Source organism: Melozone crissalis, unplaced genomic scaffold (assembly GCF_028551555.1).
Source record: "Melozone crissalis strain CALT ecotype California unplaced genomic scaffold, PUWL_Pcris_2 ptg000027l_1, whole genome shotgun sequence".
In the NCBI taxonomy this organism is placed as follows: Eukaryota; Metazoa; Chordata; class Aves; order Passeriformes; family Passerellidae; genus Melozone; species Melozone crissalis.
Genome location: NW_026535805.1, coordinates 85703224 through 85727718, shown reverse-complemented (window position 1 = coordinate 85727718; position 24495 = coordinate 85703224). Strand labels below are relative to the sequence as shown.

Here is a 24495-nt window from a genome sequence, read left to right as displayed (position 1 = left end):
AAACAAACAAATAAAATCATGTCACTCTCAAGTATTTTCAAGTGAGAGCTCAAGGTCAGACAAAACAAGCTGGTATAGACCCTGCAGTGTTTTCCATTCAGACATGATTGACACTGAGGAGCTGCCATCCTCTGGCACATTACTTACTGTCAGCCAGAGAACCAGAGCCCTAAGCAGATTAGTACCTTGTAGGCATAGACAAACTGTATCTAATTGCAATAATATTCATGTCTTTTAAAGCTACAGCAATCCATTTACAAATAATACTAATAGCACTCTGAGATAAGAAGTAGGACAAGAGGCAAGGAGGGTGGCTGGCTACTGTCCAGAGATGATTTGCACAAAGTCATCAACAAAAGTTCATTTCAAGGTGGCAGATGTATTTCCTACATGTTCATCCATTTTTACAGCCCTCCATTACCATGCAATCTATATTCTACTGAGAAAACAGAATCACTTCTGTGCTTCCCAAGATAAGGGAGGAAAGTCTAGTTTATCTTTTCACAAAACTTCGTTTTAAAGTGAACTATCTGAACTTTTATTCAATACTCATTTGGATATCGGCAAAAAACACTAATTTGCCTATGCTAAATGTTCACCACTGGGAAACTGCAGGCTGGTAAAATCCACAAGGAAAATAAAATTATAAGTAAAGAAGGAAGAAAATATTGCAAGCCTTCCCTCTACTGAAACTGGGGTAATTCACAATTATTCCACACCTTTGAGCTTTTATACAATAAAGCAATTGCTTAGTTTTTATTAATTACCAGCATAGGTTTTTATATGTCATATAGGCCTTCCAGCCCAATACTAACAGTAAATGCACATAAACACCAAATATTAACAGTAAATGCACATAAACACCACCAAATGCACACCAAAAGTACAAACAGTGACTGAGCCTCTCTCCTCTGCTTGTCTAAATCTCAAAACAATAGATCTGAGGTCATAAGAATGATGCTTATTGCAAATTAAGGAGAGTGAAACTAAGGTCTACTTTGGATTCACAACCTCAAAATTCATCATAATTCTCAGTGTGAAAATATAGAGAGAAGCCTAATCATTTCCTGTAATCCATCCTCAACCCAAGCATTATGAGGCATAATTACTGGGACAGAAACTTAAGAGTAATTTGGACTCATCAAATTCAGACAAAAACTACAACCTTCACCAGTGAAGAATGTACTTTCTCATGACACAGGCTATATTAGAGTGGTTACTGTATTATTTTTACATTGAGATTAATTAGATGCACCTGGCTGCACCTTACAATCACCCCTGTATCCAATCCTTATTTTGAGGGGTAATTTTCATTATACTTTCAACTTCTCCCTGGCATATGGTAGTACCCCAGAAAATCCCCTTAAGTACCCTTTCCCTGTATATTACAGGCAGATTTTGTGATACATGATACACCCTTTCCTAAGCCATCAAGCCTGACATACTGCTCGTTTTCAAAATGATTTACTTTGACAAACTACTTTGCCCTGACAATGACTGTTTTCAAACAGGAAACCTGTTCCTCAAAGCTGCCTTTCTACTTACTCTCCATCATGCCACAAACCCGCCAGAGAAAATACATAAAATACAGTCTGGTCCCTATTTTGGTCAGACCCACAGCCCAAGAGATTGAAGCGATGCAAAATGTGACTGTCTGTAACAGAATGTTGAGGTCACAAGATCTAGAAAGGCAGATTATGTAATTTCTTAGATATACTATTTTTAGACATATAATATTAATCTATCTGGAAATGTATCCACTTATACTTCGTGGATATATTGCAGAAAGTTTCTCTTCAAATGCAAGAACTAGAAAATGGTAAATTAAACCTGACTTTGTCAACCACATTATTGAGGCAGAAAAGGGAATTTTATAACCAGTCCCATTGTTACAGAAACACAGGGGCCTTAACACCCTGCCCCATATTTTTACCCTCCAGCCAGCAGTTCAAAACTAGAATTTATTCCCTCTTAACCGAAGATTTCTTTCTTCCTTTCCCAACTCAACCTGGATCCCCTTCCCCTCCAACACCTTAGGATAATGGGTAAGCAAGGGAAAATACTTAACTGGTATCATGCATCTTTTCTCTCTCTTCAATCTTTTTTGAGACTTGTGGCAACAGAGTGTTGCCATCCTTTCCTCAGAACAACTACTCAGGCCTCACCTCCACATTGTCCAGATCAAAAACATCCTACTCTTTTAATCCTAGCCTCCTACAGCAAACAAAGCCCTATAGGCCAACAAAAAAAAAAAAAAAATTAAGGTCAGAGCAAAGAGGGCAACAACAGCCAAAAAAGAATGAAAAGGAAACTCCTTAAACTGTCCTTTCCAACAAATCAACTTAGAGCCTGAGGGAGAAGGTAAGATCCAGATTAACTGTCACATCTGTGGAGTCTCATGAGGTTTATATCTGGAAAGAACAACTAGAACATTCTATTCCCTAAATACTGCAGGCCACTATATTTATCCACACTAAACAATAGCTGCTTTAGGCCCAAGAAGGCTAAACTGCAGGTTGAAGATGCACTTTTATCACCTTCATTCCAGCTACTCATATATCCCCCATATTTTTCTCATTTTCATACAGCTGTTTGTGGGACAATGGAAAAGTGAGATGGTGGCATGATTAACATTAAAAATATACCAGTATTATGCTGTAACAGTAAGAAAATATGCAGCCATATTTAATTTGGGAGAAAACAACTTTCCAAAGACAGCACAGCACACAAGTGGTTTCTTAGTGCTTAATACCAAGTTCTCCTAAGTCCCATTTTCCAAGAATAAGGAAAGATGCAGCCCTGTCAGAAAATTCTAGAAAGTAAACTGTATGGAATTTTACAAAGAAAACAAGAAAAAAATTTCTAAGATTCCTGCCACTCTGATAAAAAAAAAAAATCCTCCTTGACTCCCCTTGCAGTGATCAGCATCTCAAACAAGACAGGCATCAAACACAAGTATCAGTTGTTTTTGCCTGATGGAGATCATTCCATGTGCTTAAGAGCAATCAAACACCTTAACTTTTCTTTTAAAGTAATTTAGACTGCATTTCACTCCCAACCAGATAGCACTTCTGCCTGTCTCCCCGCTCATTCATGATTCAGTTGAATACTGAGCTCCTTGCACATTGACAAGTGCTGCTTCAAAAAAGTGAGTGAGGAAAGAATGTTCTAGTCCCCTGCAGGCAACTGCCCAAAGCCCTGGCACACAATGTTTGGTAGCTCTTGCTATAAAATCCAGATGTCTCATTAGCCAATGCCAGAAAGCATCATGACCAGCATTTCTCTGATGCATCATATTATTTTTTCCAGAAAATTAGAAGAAAACCCATGTTAAGTGCACAGCATACACATTATAAAATCAAAGAATATTTCAATTTGAAAGGCTCCCATAAAGATCATCTAGTCCTATCTCCCTGCTAATTTCAGGGCCATCCAAAACTAAACAAATGTCCAGACATTCCTTGAACTCTGACAAGCTTGGTGTCATGACCACTTCCCTGGAGAGCCTGTTCCAGTGACCTGACACCTTTTCATCATGGCCAGCCTGAACTTTCCCTGACATAGCTTCACACCAGTACCATTACTATAATTAAAGAGGGTTTGGATAAGCAAGACTCCAAGCAAATTCACTACTCTTTGAGATGGTGTTTCATTACTTTAATCACTTTAAGCACTAGAAAAGCTGTCTTGTCCCTAGCTAAATTCCTGTCCAGAGCAAAAAAAGTGAAATATTCAATTTTCTCTACAATTAACTACATAAAGTGAGTTAATTAAAGCTCTGTATTAGTCTAAGCCTTTTAGGCAATCTGCAGCTGAACTGGATACCTAGGACCTAGCAGCTGTAAACCCTAGTGCTAAATACAGAAAAAATATTATCCTGAGAGAAGTAAAAAAATGAAGTGTCCAAATCTAAGTATCAAATTCATATTTTTTGCTTTGAAATTGCATTGAAAAATTATATTAAGTATTTACAGTAAGACACAGACCTGTTATATTCAGTTATCCATCACTTTGGCATATGGTCCCCCAGTAGAAAAGAGCTGAATTCCCTTTTGCTAGGGACAGCAGGTAATTGAATTGAATCATTTTAATCTAAAAGCAGCCAGTGGAACTGCTGTCACAGGATGCAGCGGGTCACTTACCCAAGAAAATCAACCATCACAACACAGCTTTGCAATACACCTCCACCCACAAGAGAGGATCAACACAATAAGGGGCACTAAGATATTGACAGCTGCCTCACCTTGGTCTTAACTAAAAATGGCAGATGAAATACTGGTTGATCACTAGAAAAACTGCCAGCATCACATGGGGAGGAGAGCAGATGAGAGATGAAAGCCAAGATTCTACAAAGGAATCCAAAAAATCATAAGGAGAAATAGTTGTACTTAGAAATAATAATTATTTCTACTATTTCTTTACTATCTCAGATCTTTTACTCTTTCATGGCTTTTTTAAAGAAATAACAAAGCTAAAGGAACAATTTTTAAAAGGAGCTGTAAGATAATACTTTAACTAATCAGAGGTTTGTGTGCATTAATTTGAAAAATCACATGATGGTACTCTACCAATTCCTGAAAGCTGTTTGGTAAAGTAATAATAGCTGTTAAGAGGATGACAGGTCTCAAACTAACTGAATACAAAGTAAAGGCAATAGTTAAATAGGATCACACTGGAAATGCATTGAAGTAATATTGGGAGCAGCATACCTGGAAATAAAATGAAGTTCTAGATTTGTAACTGGAATAATATACTGATATTACCTTTATTGAAACACTGCTGCTACATCAGCCTTTTGTGAGTAAAAGAAAACCTGTTAAATATGGTAATAACAAAGTTTATAGCCTATTTTTGAATTATTGTAAGTGCAACTTTGTATGGTGCTTTCAATAAAAGGAAACATTTCAACATGCCATAGTTAGGAAATAAGGCTATGTTAATCTTGGGCTAAGAAGGCATCAAAGGACAAATTACCCCAAAATCCACTATGGGAAAAAGAGCTGAACATAAAAAGCCTCATTTATAAGGGCTTCCTCACTAATTCTTCCTCACTAATTTCTGCTTTACTAATTCAGGATAATATTATAACTTAGGGAAGATGTAATTTCTATTAATACAAAAACAAAGTATTAGAGTTTAGGGGAAAAAACAGACCAGCCATTTAGAAAAATGACACTTAAGAGAACTTGGTACTAAGTACTAAGAAGCCACGAGAGTGCTGTGCTGTCATTGGAAAGTTATTTTCTCCCAAATTATTTCCTACCTGTGATGCAACAAAATACATACAGAGATTTCTTGCTTTGGTAATGTGTTTTCAGGTCCTCAAATAAAATTCTATCTAACTACAAAATATTTGTTGCCATAGATTAAAGACACAGGATGGAACATATGTTAACAAAGAAAAAAGATCCAAGTCAGAAGCATTTCAGTATGCATGGGACTTATCTTGTATTTTTGTTGAATTAGGATCACAATCATCCACTGCAAATTAAAGCCAGTGCTCCCCTGAGTTACCAGCCAACTACACTGGCCTATTTACTGGCTACCCCACTCCTCCAAGATTATGTCTCTTTCTAACAAATTAGTTAAAATTTTTTAAAGGTGCAGACAACAATGCCCACGAGGCTCTGACACAGCGATTTAGGCTCTTATTTTGACAGCAGGAATTGTGAGCTCCAAATTCTTTGCCTGGAAATGCTTCTCTATATGAGTATTCTAAGACACATAGTTTGTAAATTGATTTGTAACTTGATCCATCTCCCTTCCAAGGCACATCTGACACTCACAAAATGCCCTTGTGAGAAGAAAGGGAGAGTAATCCACTCACTGAGACTCTGGCCTGACCTGGCCACTGCCAGCTATGAAGTAACAGAGAGAATGATCTAAAACCCTTCAACCTTTTGGGAAGAAAGGATACAGCAACTACAACAAGAAAACAGTCACCTAAAAAGGAGAAGAGCTGTATCTCTGAATTCTGAATATGGGGATTACATAGTAAAATACCCATGGACAAGATTAAATATATCTAAGACATTTTTTGCTGAAGATTTTATTACTAAAGTATTACTGAGAACATACATGCAAAGAACAAAATCAAGGTCTACTGCCATTCCTTTTGTAAGTTTTTATTTATTTCTGTAACAAAATTTCTTTCTTTGTAATTATTAAGGACCATTGTTATATATCAGTTCAGTTGCAGTTATATTATTTATACTTAATTTGAATTTTGATACATTCTTTTCTTCTGAACAATCAATTTTTCCTATAAAGCAAAATATTTTCAACAGTAATTACAATAAGGTACTGTCTGCCTAAGTGGACAGGAAGATGAAAGTTGTATTTGAAGTCTGCAGGAAGATTTCAAATTAACAAAAAGAGGCAAGGATGACAGAGTTTAATTACAGATTTCATGCTCATTCTAAAAATCAAATTTCTTCATTTTAATAACTTTCAAAAACTGCAGACACCAAATATTGCTGTTGTGCAATATTAAATATTTCCACCAGATGTCTCCAGCATATTATTTTACACAGAAAGCTGCACTCAATTTGAAGTGTAATGTGCCAAATAGAAATGTAGTATATTAAAGAAGTAAAGAGAAGAAAGCTGCAACTAATTACTTATCTGTTTAGACATGGATATTTTAGGGAGATTCACAGTGTTGCCTAGGCAAACAGCAATTTTTTGAACTAACATTTTGGCCAAGTCTGCTTTAAAAAAAAAAAAAAAAAAAAAAAAAAAAAAAGAAGAGAGAGAACTTTTAAGAGGCACTTCACATCTTGATAGCCCCATATTTTCAGAGCAATATAAGGTTATATTTGGCATGAGTGACTGTCAGGTTATTGAGAAATATTTTGTTTGTCTTATAAAAACATGAAGAGTTTGCAAACCAAGCTAAAGACAATTCTGTTTTCAGGACTCTGATATAAGCATGGAGTAATCCAGTTATTTATTAATAGCCTTTGTGGATTACTCCCACTCACTACCTTGAAATGCTCACCCAGATTCTGTCAGTCTGAGTCTGAACACAAGCAATGCTCAATACACAGTGCCAGAAGAGAATTCCAAGGATGAAAGGCAAACGAGACACTGCTAATTCTCAGACCCACATTTCACTGAGTTGTGCTTCAAAGGGCATCTTTGAACAACTCTCACAGAATCCTTCTCATTTGTCTGTGCATCCAAGAAGCACTTGGTGCATCTGACAGACACGACAGAGCCAGCCTCGCCTTATAATCACTTCTGTGTAAGAGCAGCTACATACGTGCACATCTATATTTAACTCAGGAAACCCACTCACTTATTCAAAGTAGGTTATGCCTGAAAATGAGAGACTCAAAAGTCTAAAGGGCCAGTGACAGAAGGTGCATATTTCCCAGGAATCTGAGGATATTATCCTGGAAGCAGCCTGGGGTCATTTGCTGGGTTACATAAAAGCCACATCCATCCTTTCAAAGGTTTCTAATGTATTTTACACAGGTTTGTTAGACTGAATTTTGCAGAAAGATGGGGAATGCCTCTAATCACAGCAGATGGGATGGGTCAGACAGAAATCAATTACAACCTGTCTTCTAAAATGATACTTTCTTTTAACCAGAGTTTTCTCTTCAGAATAATCAACCTATAGTTTTAAATGACTAATATGACGATGTATAGGTACCTAAAATTTTCATTTTAATCAGACAGTCCATTTTTAACAAAAGCTTTCAACTGAAAGAAAAGCATACCAATGACAAGTCATGTAGCTAATTCACTAATATAGTATGACATCTCTGTTTATCATTTATATCAAAGATATCTTTGAATAAACAATGTTTTCCAAAGCAGCATAAACTCAATTTTCCTTCAAAGAAATTCAAGTGCTAGTCTCCAAGACCAATGCTAAAGCATAACTGTTTTCTGAGCTGGTGACAAAAACAGCCCCTTTAATTTTTTCTCCCTTTACTTCTACTTAGTTTCCTTTAAAAATAAAAATGAAAAAAACAAAAAACCCCACATAAGGCCATATACTCAATTCACAGTATGGAAGCAGATGCCTTAAATTTTTATAACCCAACAACTCTTCAGAATATCTTAGTAGGGATTTAAGCCTTCCTTTTCAAAATTAACTAATAAACGTCACTAGTGCGTCAATGGACTCAACTGCCGTAGTGATATTCCAGAAATAGTTTGGTTATCTAGAATTTTCAAGTCCAAAGCAAAAATAGCTGAGTGCTCTGTGCTCACTATCCATGAACTCTGAACTGAGACAAAGTCACACAGCAACACTCTCCAAGCATGCAGTGCAGAGATATGGCATGTTATAAATACTTCTTTTTTTCTTTTTGTTTTTTTTGGTTTTTTTTGTTTGTTTGTTTGTTTTTGTTTTGGGGGGCTTTTACTTGGTAAGAGGCAGAGGGAAAAGGAGCATCACTCTTCATTTTCTGAAGCACCATAATGAATGGGCCAAAATGAAGATGTACAGTACCTATAAGCATTTACAAAGATGCCTCAACTTCATCTGTCTAGAGAATAAGAGACTACTTTTCCCCTCAATTATATAATTTGTCAAACACAGCAGAGTTGATAAATATTTATTATAAGGGAAACACTTTTCTTTAAATTTAATTTAGCAAGGACATTCAACTCACATTAAGATTTTATGAATAGTCAGGGAACCACAAAAAGGGCTTACAAGACCTACATGGTTTCCTACCTGACAATGATGCACGTAAAGCAGAGTTTTTATTAAACAATCCATCTAAAGAAAAAATCCACCACAGTACATGAAAATTAAGATCTGTTAAATCAAAATAGCTTGTACTGAGCAGTGCACAAGAAAAATATTTTTTAGTATCTCTAAAAAGGTCATACTCAGTTTTTAATGCAGTTGCTTTTGATGGTGTCTCTTAATTTGAAGAACTGTACAATACCTGTCCAGTATATGCAAAGTCCAGGGCTTGTTTTAAACCAAGGCTTGTGACACCATGTAAATTCACCTCATCAGCTTCACTCTCAACCATGCAGAGACTGAACATTGCCTATGGGAAAAAACAGAAATGCCATTAAGAAATTCTGGATAAATGCCTATGGGGAAAAAAGAGAAATGCCATTAAGAAATTTTGGATAAAAATTCCAAATAGTAGCAGCCTTGAGAGTCAGAATGAGATCTATACCAAGTTTTCAGTAACACCACAGCAATCAATCTTGTAACTGAGTCCTTTTATCATTAAAGAAATACAAAACCTTATTCTAGATAAACAGAGAAATCATTTTCTTTAATATACATATACTTCTTAATTAAGTCATTTAGGTGAAATCAGTGAGAACAGTCACACAATAAGGTATCGTTCAATAAAAAAAGGTAAATGGACTCTGGGAAAAGAATAATCTACACAAGCACCACTAAAAGCAATACTTATGTAGAGTATCACTGTATATAAGAAGGAGCAATAAGCCATACACAATTACTTGATTAGAAGGGGCAGGTAAAAGCATCTTTTATAAGTAATCCTTTTCAAATCAGCATCTCAGACTGGAATATGAGCAATGCAGTAGTCAATTTATTAAATGAAGTGGAATGATGGAGATGCAGACACCCAAACTTACAACCTCCCTTTATTTGTTATTGCCTCAGTTTCTCATATCATACAGTCTAAACTGAAGACAGGCAAGGTGCTATGGAATTTCCCTGAATATGCCACTGAGAAGAGCAACTCTCCCTTTCATCCAGCCTTACTTTCCAGATAATTTGTCTTCAGTGTCTCCCTGGAATGAAGCAATCATACTCAGTCTCTTGAATCCTTGTGAGAATCTTTTTCTTCTCATCCCCATTAAACTTCTTTGCCCTTCACTCTTCCCTCCCAACCTGCATTCCTGCTGCATTTCCTCTGCTTACCAATCCTTCCCTAATTATCAGCCCCGTTCTCCATTCTTTGACACCCTCCCACACTTTTTTAACAAAATAGACCACTCAGAGTTTTTAAACAGTAAACTGTGAACAAATAAACTGAACATTTCTGCCATCTGCTACTACTAAAGAAAGTCTAAACTTATCCCCAGCAGGTTTTGTGCTTTACTCAATGTCTTTAGGGAGGCTACCAGACTACACCTTGGGGAACTCCAGTAACAAAGTCCCACTCATGGATATAACTGTGTCTGCTACCTTCTGATACTCTGCCTGATACCTGCAGAAGCTGAGTATCAGTCAACAAGCTCACTGGATTTCATATGTGCAACCTGTCCACCAAGCAGTGCTGAATTTGAAAGGAAAAAAACAAGCCCTACCCTCTCTAACCATTTAGCACATATGAATGACTACATCATCTTTACCCAAACTATTCCATCTTTCACCTAGACTCAGGTGACTTCAAGAACTGAGTGCTTTTGGCAAATAGTTAATTTCTTCAGAAAATATTAGTACTTTTCATCATTAAAACACTATAATTTGGCATAAATATGTTTCCTGGAAATCATCCAATATAAACAAGAATGACATTTATCATACAGTCATTCCTTCTGATTTTGCAATTTCTGTTGAATTAAAGTGATATCAGGGCTTCTTCCAAACTGGCAACAGAAAAGAAGCAATAAATAGTTTAAAACTTTATCAAACAAATACCGTAAGACACAGTCATTAAATATACCTCAGGAGAAAAAAACCCCAAACTTCTAACAAGTTCAACCACTTTTCTTATCCATCAAAAATGTAATATTTTGTTGTCATCTAGTAGCTAATGTGAGGTTTCAGAGCTTGCCAGGAGCTGCAAGGTACTCATAAGCCACCTATTCTTTGGAAAAGCAGACCTGCAGTGGCTGTCTGGGAGAGATAAGCTTCTCTTCTCAGAAATTCACTACTAGATAAATATTTTGGAAAATATTCCTTTCACACACCAATTCCTGAATAAAGAGAGTAAAGTCTCAAAGGAACACCTGTCTGCCAAGGGGTAGATTTGCACACCTTCTGTACCCTCAACCCCGACAGCCTGCAGAAAGGCTGGGAATGCTGAGAGGTAAAAGATGCTCTGTGTCTTCTTGTGTCACAACCTGTGCATAGGAACCACCTAAAGACAGTGTGGTTACTAATACAGCTCTTATTCTGGTCACGGGATAATATTCCACACAATGAGTTAAGCTTACAAATACAAAGAAACACGTGACTGAATCCTATCTGTAAACAAGGAATCATTCTGATATGACTTCTGTCTACACTTACTAACTTTACCTTTAGGAGATTATTCTAACACAGATTCCAACATGGTCTTTACACAGGGTTTATTACTACGCAACTTAGTAAACTCAGCAGGATCAGACAACTAACTCAGTCACTGTCCATAATCACCCACAGAGCATAAGAAGCACAGCTCCAGCAGAGCTTTGACCCCTGCCAACTAGCATTATCCCAGGCAATGCCCAGACTATGGTCCAGGAGATAACTCAGACCATGGATGTTCCAAAGAGGCAGCATGGACAAAGCCAAAATGTTCACAGAGGTTTAGCCATATTGTCACAAGCCATATTATGCCAGTCCTTTTAAGGACAGAAAACAAGCCCTCATTCACCTTATTTATAACTACAGATATAGCCTAAGAGTGCAGTGGGCTATCAGAAGCTGCCAGTAAGACACAAAACTGTGGCTTTGTGGAGAATCACAGAACGGTCTGGGTTGGAAGGGACCATAACTATTATCTAGTTCCAACCCCCCGCCATGCACAGAGGCACCTTCCACTAAACCAGCTTGTTGAAAGCCCCACCCAACCTGGCCTTGAAGACTTACAAGGCCAGGGCACCCAAAAATTCTCTGGCCATCCTCACAGTACAGGATTTCTTCTTATATCTAATCCAAACCCACTTTCTTTCCCTTAAACTGAAAGCCTTCCCCCTTGTCCTATCACTACATGCCCTTATCAGAAGTCCCTCTCCAGCTTTCTTGAAGAGTCCCTCTACATAAGGAAAGGATACACACCCTGAAATCTTCTCTTTTTCAGTCTGAATAGACACAATTCTCTCAACCTTTCTTCTAATCAGTTTGGTGGCCTTCTTTTGGACTCATTCCAACAGGTCAAAGTCCTTCCTATACTGAGGACCTCAAAGCAGGATGTAGCATGCCAGGTGGGGGTCTCATGAGAAGAGAATAGAGGGGAAAAATCCCCTCCCTCTCCCTGCTGGCCACGCTGCTCTGGATGCAGCCCAGGACATGTTTGGCTTTCCAGGCTGTGAGTGCACATTGCTGGCTCATGTCCAGCCTCTCATCTCCCTCAAGTCCTTCTCAGCAGGGCTGCTTTCCATCTGTCCATCCCCCAACCTGCCTTAATACTGGGGTTGCCCAGACCCAGGTGCAGCACATTGCACTTGGTCTTACTAAGCCACATGAGATTCCATGGGCCCGTTTCTCAAGCTTGTCCAGGCCCCTCTGGATTGCATCCCATCCTTCAGGTGTGCTAACTGCAACACCCAGCTTGGTGTCATCTGCAAATCTGCCAAGGGTGCACTCCATCACTTTGATTAAGGTATTAAATAACACAGGTCCTGGTACAGACTCCTGAGGGACACCAGTTGTCGCTGACGCCCATCAGGACTCTAAGCCATTCACCTCTGGAAGCAACTGTCCAAACACTTTCTTCTCCATCTACCAGTCCCCTCATTGAACCCATCTCTCTCTGATTTAGAGACAAGGATGTTGTGGGAGACTGGGTAAAAGGCTTTACAGAAGTTCAGATAGATGATGACTGTAGCTCTTCCCTTGTCCACTGCAGTAGTCACACCTCAAATATTCTGTGAAGATTTTTGAAACTGAGTAGGAAATGCATCTATTTTTCAGGAAACAAGGCCAAAGAATTTGATCAAAAGACAAGGCCTGCAATGGTCCTCAGACAGTTCACATTCAGCTGAACTTGATTAGCCTCCAGGAAAGTAATCTCCCACTTAAATGAACTTTGTTCTGCTCACTGATCCACACTGCCTTCACCAGCAGGCAAATTTCCTTGTTAGCCTGATAGTTTTTGAGGTTTAATCCAGCATGAAAAAAAAATCTGTTCTACCACAGGCAGAAGCTGAACTCAAACTCAGCCTTTAATTTGCACTCCTGTACCTGAATATTTTAGTTTCAGCTGAAAAAAATATATGGACCATTACATTCTGATATGACACTTCACCAATACCTGGAGAATGAGTTATGGTTGAGCTGTTAAACACCAGTTTCAGATGCATCCCTGAAAATACTCTAAGGTTTTGTGAGCTTATATAGATCCATCAGTCATGCTTTTAATACAAGGCTACTAGCCTACTTTATTTTTCCCTTGGGTACATTAAAAACAACGCAATGAGATAAATATCTCAGGTGAATGCAGAAGTGGCAGACAAGAAAAACAAATGAAATACAAAATATTTGGAAAAATGCACAACTCAAAGTCAACCCTATCAGAAAAGCTACCAAATTTGACTAAGCATGAAACGTTAATAATGTTATTTATTGGCTTAACTCAACAATGTTATCATACTTTATTTTAAAACAATTTGTCTTGAAATAAAATCTATTTGATTATGCCTCATTTCTGCTTCAAGACCTTCATAAGACTTGAAAATACAGGTTGCCACTGTTAACCAAAGATCCCTTTTATAATAAAACCCACTGATGAGAGGACTTAGAATTTTTTCTAGCTTCTTATTATTACAGAGTTTGTTCTGCCACCCAATCACATAATTAGGCAACATTGTGGTAAATAGATTGATTGTTTATATTCTGATATTTCAGTTAAGATTTTAAGTAAGTAAACCAAATCCCCAATGCAAAGTAAGTACAATCCATTTGCCATTTTTTGGCAACTGCTCCAAAACTCAGGTCTCAACATGCTGACATAAATGGATGTACTCCATTTGTGGAATTCCACCTGAGGTCACACTTATTTCAGATGCTACAGATTTGGATGGCCTTATTTTTGTGAGGCAGGCAGATACTTTAATAGCTCCTCTTTTTGGAGAAAGGAAATCAACCCTCCATTCTTCTTCTAATCTTGGCCTGAAACAGAAACAAAGCTACAGAACAAAGCTTTTTCCTTTTCCCAAAGGAAAAAGAAAACAAAACACACAGTCCTTAGATAAAAATATTCAAGCCTTAAAAAAAATTCTCAGACTCTTGAAAACTTGAATTCAAAGAAACGTGGCAAGCTGGTGAGCATTTAACACAAAGCACACCTTTGGTGAGCATTTAACACAAGCACAACTTGGCCCTGAGCAGTCACAGGCACCTTTGTAAAAACATTTTCTTCTACAAACATAGAATACAGACATGAACAAGAGCTCAAAACTAAATGACACACAAGCACAGGGTGTATAGACTTAGATGTGAGCAGATCTGATGCATCCAGGCAGAACTGTCAAAGTAAAAGGTGTTTAGCACAGTCATTGTGTCTGACTTTTCACACTCAGCATGTGGTTTAGCTTTCAAAAACAAAATGCACAATAGCTGTAAAATAACACCAAATCAGAATAATGTATCAGTTAAATGTATCACCAAATCAGTTAAAATGTCCAGACACATTGATTGTACCAGTCAGGCAGCACTGCAGCAATATATATGGACTCCTTCCCAACATACCACTTCAGGAACACATACGTGGGTAACAGACACACAAGATGCGTGTCAAAATCCCCAAAATACAAATTGCTCACTGTCACAATGGTGACATACAAATTGCTCCTTGCCTTTGAGTCATTTTCTTACTTACTCAGGTGTTCCATATCCATGAGAGTAATGAGCTTTTCCTCATTTGTACACATCAACCTTACAGCCATGTCAGTCACAGCAAACAGCAAACGACCACAAAACAACTCAACCAAGCTGTATGTACTTTAAACAAGCAAATTTTGCCAGTGAATTCCACATATCTTAGTGGCCTTTTAACGGCAAGAAACAGGATGAAAATGTATGCAGTGTCAGGAGACACGTAAATTATGTAAAATGAACAAATGGTTATGCCTTATGCTGTTCAAAAGACAGCACTGTGACTGAAATCGTAAGTAACTACTTGCTGTGACCTGAGGCTTTCAAGAAATACCCTCCCTCTTCTAGGAGTAAAGAAGTACATGGTACCAGCGCATAGCAATAACCTCCACAATACCTCAAAGTTCCCTCAGCAAGACTGTGAAGACGTTCATCATTTTCCACTTTTGTTTGATTCAACTTTAAATGCAACATTCAAAAGAAAGCTAAGCTTTCAAAAACAGGCAAGTAAGCTGAGCTTGCTACAGCAACCTACAGTAACTCCAAGAGTAATATTTCCTGCCTCTGATTTCTCAAACACAGCTTTGGAAACAACCAGCAGCCCTAGATCCAAGTCTACTATAATACAAAACAAACATTTGGACCTTCCCACCAAAGCATGGCTCTGACCTACACAAATTCTTGTTCAACCACAGACTTAGTTGCACAATAATAATGTCCTGAGATACTTCAGAATTACCTCCACTTAGCAAATTAATTGCTAAAGAACTGATCAATGAAGTCACCAAGATTTTCCTTAGCTATTCATCTTGTTGCATTGAATTTTCTAAGTAATTAACACTATCTAGTATTGTTTTACTCTGGAAATAGCTGATTTGTCATCTCAAATTTCTGCCTCCACAATTAAATTATACTGGCTTGAGCTCTTTCAAAAACTATTTTAAAATAGATAGGCATCTTCATTAAGGGCAGTATTTTACTTGAATTTACTTCCCACATCATATGGGGAATGCACTTAATTCTACATTCATCTTTTCCATAGCCTTTTTTTATGGGAAATTGATTGTACTTCTGATCTTGGGCACCAGAAAAGCCATGAAGAAAGTAAACCAACACTTCAGAGATCTCAGATCAATTTCCCACACTGTTCAGGGAACTCAGTTATGATGTGATACCTCAAGACTGTTTTCATTTCACGTGTAACTTTAAACCTGTGAGAAGTCTTACTGGCATCAATGATCTCTTGATCAGTGGCACATTCTTTCTTATTTGGGACCTCAGCTTATCTGTCACTTGGGCTACTAAGTATCCAGTCCTGACATACTCTATTCTATCTGCGCTGTAAACTTTTTCAGGCCAAACCATTACACTTTGCAGTCTGTATTAAAAATGTCCCTGTTCATGTAACAGTAATATTAAATAAATAAATCATAATCTATTTCATCTACTTTGTTCTATCACTCCTGAAATAACCTTTGGATGTCCTTAGCTTTATGTTCTTATTCTTCATTACATAAGCCATGTCATTTTTCCTTTGCTGTTTTCACCTATCACAACAAAATGAATACATTCAGAATCTATGAACAGGAGTCAAAATACTGCTTTGACAGATGACCATGCCCACATCAAATATCAACTATGCTCTAGATGTGCAATGTATACTTATCCAAATAACCAATTGAATATGTGAATGTTTCTTTACAGCATGTAAAAATGCGCTAGGTCTCCTTATAACTAGCTTTGTTTCCCTCCCAATTCAAGCCTGTCTATCCTAAATCAATCATCAGCCAACCAGCCATGTCCTCTGGAGTCTCTTGAACACTGAAAAACATATCCATCAATACCAATTGCATGAAATATGATTAAGAGGCTCATTACACAATTCTTCTGAAAAAAGTTCCATATAAATTCACAGAGAAAATGTCACATAACATCAGTCACTGATACCTGAGCCTACAGTAATTCATCTGCTCTATGAAATTTACCTAAATATTGGTCTTTAAGCATTTGCCAAGCAACTAAAATGAATCCTATGAAATGGAAAGGTCAGCTATCATTCATAGTTTAAGAGAATATATAGTTAAAGAGATAAAACTGAGCAGCAAACTATACAATTTTATGCACAGTATTCAAGTGTCACATATTACCCTTAGTAAAGCAAATTCCACTGAACCTTCGGAGTTTCTTTTAGTACATCAGTGTCAAACAGTGCTACAAAATTACACAGCCCCAAAGAGCTTACCAAATCACGGCACTCATTATGTCACACTGGATACAAAAAGATATTCCTTTCTTGGTATCCTTCAAAATAAGTAATGAAAATTGCAATAAAGAACTACCTTACTATATAGAGAACCTAAGGATGTGAGGTTTCTTTTTCCTGTTTGTATATGGGACATTCCATCAAGAACAAAGTGATTTTCTTGGTTGTAACAAGGCACAGGGTCTTTATTCCTAGTCAAAATAAAAACTTCAAGGTAAAAAAAAAAAAAACAAAAACCAAACCAAAACAAACCTGAAACAACAACAACAAACCAAAAGCAAACAAACAAAAACCTCAAATTAAACAAAAAACATTCACAAAAATGTGTTGCTAGCAAGTTATATCCTTGATTGAACCTGCATCAAACATAATTCATGTTTTGATAGTCAGAGCTTAACAGTGCCATGTGTCTTCCCCCAAGCTCTGCTTAGGTACAAATGTCATTTAAGCCACATGGAAAAAGGAATTCTGTACATGCCACTCATAATGAGTTGCTGCATCATCACTAAAAAGACTTATATTCAAAATCTAAGTAGTTCCATAAAAACAAAATAATTCTACAATTTCCATGTGCAACTTGGTATCTGAATAAAAAAAACACACAAAACTGTGAACTATTGCAGATACAATAAAGTTATTAGTTCCAATATTTCAAAATGAATAAGTCACCACAGGTGGTCCTGAATCTCAAGATTATTGTTTATTTTATGGCAGATGCAAGAAAACTGAATTGCAAGGACACTGCTGTGCAAAGCACTGCATAAAACTCCAATAATGTACAGTCTGTCCTAACAATAGACACCTATAAGCAGGCCTGCCTTTTGAAGAAAAGCAGCATAAAGAAAGCAGCAAAACTAAAACCAGATTTTTTTCCCAGCATTTCCAGTCAAGCACAGAATAGCATGAGTCACATTTGCAAATTTTGGCTTAAATTGGCTTAATGCTTCCCGGTGAATGCATAAGCCTATTGTTCACATCCTTCGATGATTTTAGCAAGTAATATCAAAAGCAAGCCCAGAATAAAATTGCAATAAAAGTCACTTAGCTTATGAACTAGCATTTTAACTACCACAATACATTTAATTCAGGAAGGCAAAGCTTCTTGTGATTTTTTTTCCCCTCTCCAAGGAAAAACCATGATCCAAACTTGGACACCTTTAAGGAACTTCATTTTAAAAACACGCTTCATACAATACCATGAGCACAAGTGTCCCACCTTAGTGAATGCAGGCTCTAATATAACAGTTGTACAGCAAGGCATAATCTAACAGAACTGTAGCAACAATCTTAGTTGTTATTACAATTACCTTTTTAAGAAACCATTTATATAATGGGATGTCAATGTCATTAGGCACTGACATCCAAATGTTCCAAGCAATAGTAAACTATGGCAATTTTTTCTATTCTGCATCCTAACTGCAAAAGCACACTTGTTATGTGAAAAGTCTAATGCTGAAATTTTAAATGGTTCATTTTATGAGAGTTTGCACTACATATCTTCCCCATCTGGCCCATTTTATGAGGGTTTGAACTAGATAACCTTCATATCCTTTAAAATATTTATATTTTCCATTATGACTCTAAATCTTGTTTTCCATTAAAAATATAGTACAATTTTGCTGAAGTACCATCCTTAATTCCCACCAAAATATTTATTAAACTCTTTTATACAAAGGCAAAGTAATAAAACCAGCTTACTGACTACTTTTCTTTGTTTCTTTCTACACTTCTACTGATAAAAACCTGAACAAGTAAACAAACACTAACAATTTGCAAAATAAAAGCAGAATGACTTGACTAACCAAGCTTGTGTTAATGTTGGAGTCATTTGTCACAGTAGTTTCCATCATCAGCTAAACTCTACCCTCCATCAGCTACTTCCTTTGGAACAAATGCCTCTATAAAATCATCTCTTCACTTTATTTTTAGCTGCCTGCACTTGACCATGCTCATTTATCCTTTGGCTTTTCCTTCAACTCTAACAAACAAGCTAACAGAGCTTCTGAGCTAACAAACCACAACAACATTAATTTAATTATTCCCATAAATTCTCCAGGCTTGATACCTATTCCCTCTTGGCTGAAATCTAACCCTGCCAAGGTAGATGATTAAGTGCCAGCTACAAGAGCTCCTGAAAATGCAGATGAACATTTAATACATTGTCTTAATATTCCTAATTTTTATATAAAATGGGCTTTGTGTACATTTGTTGCCTATTTGCAAAGCTGGCACTCTGTGGCCCTGGAAGGGCAGGTTATTTTATCAGTAGCTAAGAATGTTTCACCTGTCTGAGGAGATGGTAATTTGATTTTTGCACACATACACACACAAACTTGTGTTCTATACGTATAGAAGTGATGGATGCAACCTAATGGTGAAGAGTATGTTATGCTGGGCTGTAACCATTGTTTTTTCACAATGTGGATTCACAAAAAGCTTTTGACAGAGGCCTTTAAATGCCTGGAAGGCAAACTAGGCAAGAGAGAAGAGAGGAGAGATCTTTGCCTGGGTACATAATGACTGAATACATAAAACAGTGAACAAGGAAAGATGGGACAGTTTTCACAGGGAGTGATGATTCCTGTGGAGCAACTCATGTTTAACATATGCATAGCACTTCTGGAAAAGGGCAAGAGCACTGCAGGTAGAAAGTCCATTGAGGCAAAGCTGTGCAAAGTAGTAAAGGCATGGATAATGTGATAAACTGTAAAAGGATTGCATGGATTAAGCAGCTGGCTTCTAAAATGGCAATTATAAAAATGAACATATGAGTTTCATAAAAAAATCATCCCAGTCCTCAGCAATAAAAATAAAAAAAAAAATTTTAAAAGGTAATCAAGGCTTTGAAATTTTTTTTTGCAAGAGACAACAAAACAGAAATCAACCCTATGCTCATATAGAAATTTACACCTTGCCTACTGCATGCAATTCCCTTACCCTCAGCTCACAAAATATATACCTGAGCTGTCAAAACTTTGGAGAAGGGCAAGAAGCTTCCTCAAGCATCCTGCACAGCTTCCACTTGAATAGATCTGATGAAGACAAAAGTTTTCAGGAAAAGAGATGATTGAGTGACATGAGAAGAACCAATGGTTATCTTTTCCAATAGAAGAACTAGAAGGAAACAAATTGAACTGGCAGAAGTCAGATTGATTATAAACAAAAGTAGATCTTCACACAACAGGCAGTTGGCCACCCTGTCAGGTGGATGAGAAATCTTACACAGGCCCAATGGGAAAGAAGAGAAAAACTTAGAAGAAAGACCTAGTAAGGATTGCTGAACAGACAGGAATCACAGCCTGCTCTGGAATGTCCCTGAGATGAAAACAGTTGGGGAATTCTCTGGAACACACCACATACGCTTACCCTGGATTTACTCTTTTTCACCAGAGCTGCTGCTAAAGCAAGGAGCCAATGATCCAACTCAGTGTGGCTGTTCTTATGCTCTCACCTGAGGCTGCTAAGGGTATCCCTCTCCTTTGAGATATTACCTATCAGGTAATTGAGATTAGATCAAGAGGCAGTTTGATCCATTCATCACTCACACATCAGGTCCTTCAGAGAGAGGAGCGGGATTAAGAGAAATTTTTGATGTCCAAAGTTTGCAACATGGCTGACTCAAGCAGACTAACTCTTGCCAAAGATAAGCAACCAGCAGAATTTTACTAAGATGTTCAGGACAGTCAAATGCAAAGGTCCCACTGCTTAAATCCAACCTTTCACAAGATTCACTGCCTACAGTGACATGAATTCAATTAGTCAACATTATATTTCAGTCTACTAAAATGAAGGTGTTAAAAGGAAGTAAAATAATGGCACTGTTGACAATGAAGCAACTGAAGAATTTATTAAAATACAAGTATCTCCTCTGGACTTCAAACAAGCATGCTGTGCAACACAAAAGCCAGAATTGCTTTGTAATGGGCTTCTTATACAAACAGAGGAGACTGGAACACTCCCTGAGGGGGTATCTGAAAGAAAAATAGCTATTTCAAGAATGTGAAAAAATTCTAACACCTCTCTGTCTCTTTTGTTGGATACTTCTCATGTTATCAAAATGGTATGTGGGTCCTAGTCACTGAAGCTTAAAGTGATATGCTGCCCAAATAATTCCCTCGGGTATTTTCAGCTTCACTACACCCACAGAATAATTTTATTTCTCCCGAGGTTGTGTAGGAAGATACTGACAGAGACTACAAGATATACAAGAGCATCTACTGCATCTAACAATGTTCTGAAACTTCCTCACCAGACTATAGAGACTGAGAAGAAAACACTTCTCTGCCACAGGCCTGCCCCAATAAATTGGTTTCCACGGGCAAACACTAAGCCACATAGAAATGCAGCTGAGCCCAGCCAAAACTCAGAATACTTGTTATGGTAGCACTGCAAAACTGAATTGAGGTAGCCTGAAGCAAGCAAAGAACATAGTGAAGAAAATGGACAAATAGAGGAACTGGCTGTGATGACTCCTTTCTCTCCTGGTTTTAAAGTGAGAGAATGCATCCATCCAGTAGTCAAACACCCCATGTTGTTATCACACCAATCTGAGACAGTGAGCCACAGCCTGCTATGGCCTTTCTCACAAACAGCAGAGCTGATCTTGCCATATGCAGCCATGGTGCACACACTTACCATGCAGGCTCTTCAAGAAAGGAAAAGGAAAAAAAACCCCAAGATGATACCACCACATATTGTCTACCATCCAACACAATTGCAATTAATTCATTCATGAACTATGAGAATTGCAACAGAAACATATTTACGCAGGCAGAATAAAAACTGCTGGGAATTTGAACAGAGAATTCAGAAAAGAGAAGATTCTTGTAGATGTTTTTGTCAGAACCAACACTGCTGAGCTGTGGGAATTCTGTCTGCAGCAAAGAAAAATTGCTTCAGAGCCTCACAGAACAAAAACTCATTAAATACAAAGATGAGGATGAACAAAATAAAATAACCCAGATACATTTCCATTTTTTTTCACTTCAAAAGAATATTAAAGTATTTATTTAGAAAGCTTGAAAAAGTTTGCAAACCATTTTTGTATATACTGCAGAAATAAAAGTTTGTTCAGATGAACATTATAAAAGACACCTCACACCTGTCCATGCTATATTACTTCCAATGCTTTGATTTAATGTAGTTAAACAATTGAAGTGCCTATATCAAACAATATTTTGAGAAGTGAAGGAAAGTGCAGCTTTCTTGACATTTAACTGTAGCTGGAATAACTGAATAATTAGTAGTAACATTCTAATTTATATTTAGACTTTCATAATATTCTAGTAAATTAACTCAATTTTTTCCAGACCTCCTCCTACTTTAGACAAGTTCCTTTCTTTCTAATGAGAAGCAAGCAGCACTGAGTTCTCACTCTTAACAAGTGGCATATAAGTAACATGTTCACAAAACCAGACAGATCCAAGACCTCTCTGGACAGCCCATTCCAGGGCTATGCTACCCCCAATGTAAAGTTTTCCTCAGATGGAGGTGGAACTCCTCTTATTTAAATTTCTGGCCATTGCTCCTTATCCTGTGTTTCAGGAAGGAAGTTCAGAGGCAGCCATACCCATCCATATGGGGCTTGGGGCTAGGGATGGACTGCAGGCAGAACTACTCTTTGTTTGGAAGAACAGAGCTGATTTGGCCCAATGGGAAGAGCTCACATTATTAAAGCTTATCAGGAAAAACAATTTCTAAGTAGCATCACTTTCAGGGTATAGTAGAAAGGAAGATATTGTTTTTTCGTTGACATATAGCAATTGTAAAATACTGAAAGACAAAATCACACTATACTGCAAAAGCAGCAGGTAACCCTGATTTCTCAGAACTAGGTCTTTAGATCTATCTCTAAGACATATCAGGGAGAGCTTTTTCCTCTTTATGATTAAATAGAACAGGACTTCAAAAGCTATTTGCATCAAGTACCCTTTCAATCCTCAGGGATTGGTTTATAAAAATTAATTCCCTAACCTTATCATGAAACAATGCAATATATTGTCAAATATGAACAATGATGCGGACAAAGGAGGAAACTATCTGACAATGGGCAGGAAAGAGAACACAGAAAACCCTTGAGAAGAAAATGCTTAAGAACCAACTATGGCAGTTAGTAATACAAAGTCTGTGTGCAAAATGATTATCAGTAGTTCATTTCAGATAAGAAAAATTCTTCTAAGAGTTGAGCATGCTCCTTGTGGCAAAAGAATCTGAATATTATTGACATTTAAAAATCTATTCCAGATAATTGATATAATTGTTCATCTAAATTATATGGAAAATCTGTATCTTTTTGAGAAAGATAAAAGTCCTGCAACTAAAAACCCACTCAAATGAAAAGCAGGGAAGAAGAGTTTTTCTGACTGTAAAACCAATGCATTTTGTAGAAGAAAATCTTGAGGTTATATAATCACCTGCCAACACTGTAAATGCCTACTAATGAAGTCATGCAGTAACATTTCATCTTGCTCCCAGAGGGGAAAAAAGCAGAGGAATCTTTTAATTGGAAATGACTTAGCTTGCTAGAGCAATCACAGTTACACATATTAACTTGAATGTCTTGTCTCAGTGCAATAGATTGAGACAAATGGCAAATCACAGCATGTCAATAAGGAAAAGTTTGTCTAAAATGATGTTTCTTGCTTTTAAAAAAACACATAAAAATAGATGTTTACTATTCTTTATAGTAGTCTTTTAGAGTATGGAGATAACCATTATATTCCTTAAGACATTTTGAAAGAAGAGGTACTTCAGGAGCAGAAAATAAATTTAAATTCCTAAATTTCAAGTGTCTAATCTTGCAGTTTACCTTTGTGTACAGAGTCTTTGTATCCAATTCCCTAAGGGACTTTTTTTTCATAAAGAGAAAACCCACAAAATTTTGGTGTAAAAATGTAACAAACTTCCAAACCAGGAGTTGCTCTTAGGATTTAAACTTCAATGTTTGTGCACAGCTGGAACTGTGACACTAACTACACCAACAGGAAGAATGTAAGGCCTGCTGGTTTCCTGGAAGGCTGGCCTTTATTTTGCTGAAGCTCAGGTCTCCAGTTTGTCTTAGGAAAGCCAAAGATTTTACTCCATACTATAATCTCAAAAAAAATTTGATAAGGAAACTTCTGGCCTTCTCTGTCCACTCTTCCTCACACAAGTGGCTCCAATTGCCCCAGTCTGTAAAATGACACACATTTAGGTATTCTTCTAAAGCATTAACAAACTTTTCTTTCCAGTAAAAGAAAGACATAAGTATCAATTTCTAAGAAAATATACTGCTCAAGAAAACACTACAATTTAATCAAAGTAGACACAGAACAAAACTGCAGAAAATTATACAAACCCTCCATGGAAAGCAAACATCCAGTCTCTTATAGAAGCTGTTTTACAATAGTGGCAAAAAAGTAAAAACAAATTATTCATTTTGATAAGAGTCCTGCATAGAATTGAACATATTTTTGGAGACCTGGAAAAAAGACTGTAGTGGACTGATGCTGGCTGGATGCCAGGCACCCACCAAAGCTGCTTTCTCATAAAT

General features: G+C 37.1%; 1 protein-coding gene across 4 annotated transcripts in view; it reads right to left on the bottom strand.

Annotated features, from left to right (window-relative positions):
• Nucleotides 1–24495, bottom strand: part of KLHL32 (kelch like family member 32) — a 118891-nt gene that overhangs the window by 62267 nt on the left and 32129 nt on the right. For all 4 annotated transcript variants that reach the window (XM_054279703.1, XM_054279706.1, XM_054279707.1 and 1 more), the window contains exon 4: nt 8913–9020. In XM_054279703.1, coding sequence (XP_054135678.1) covers nt 8913–9020 — 108 coding nt within the window. The remainder of the gene's footprint in view (nt 1–8912; nt 9021–24495) is intronic.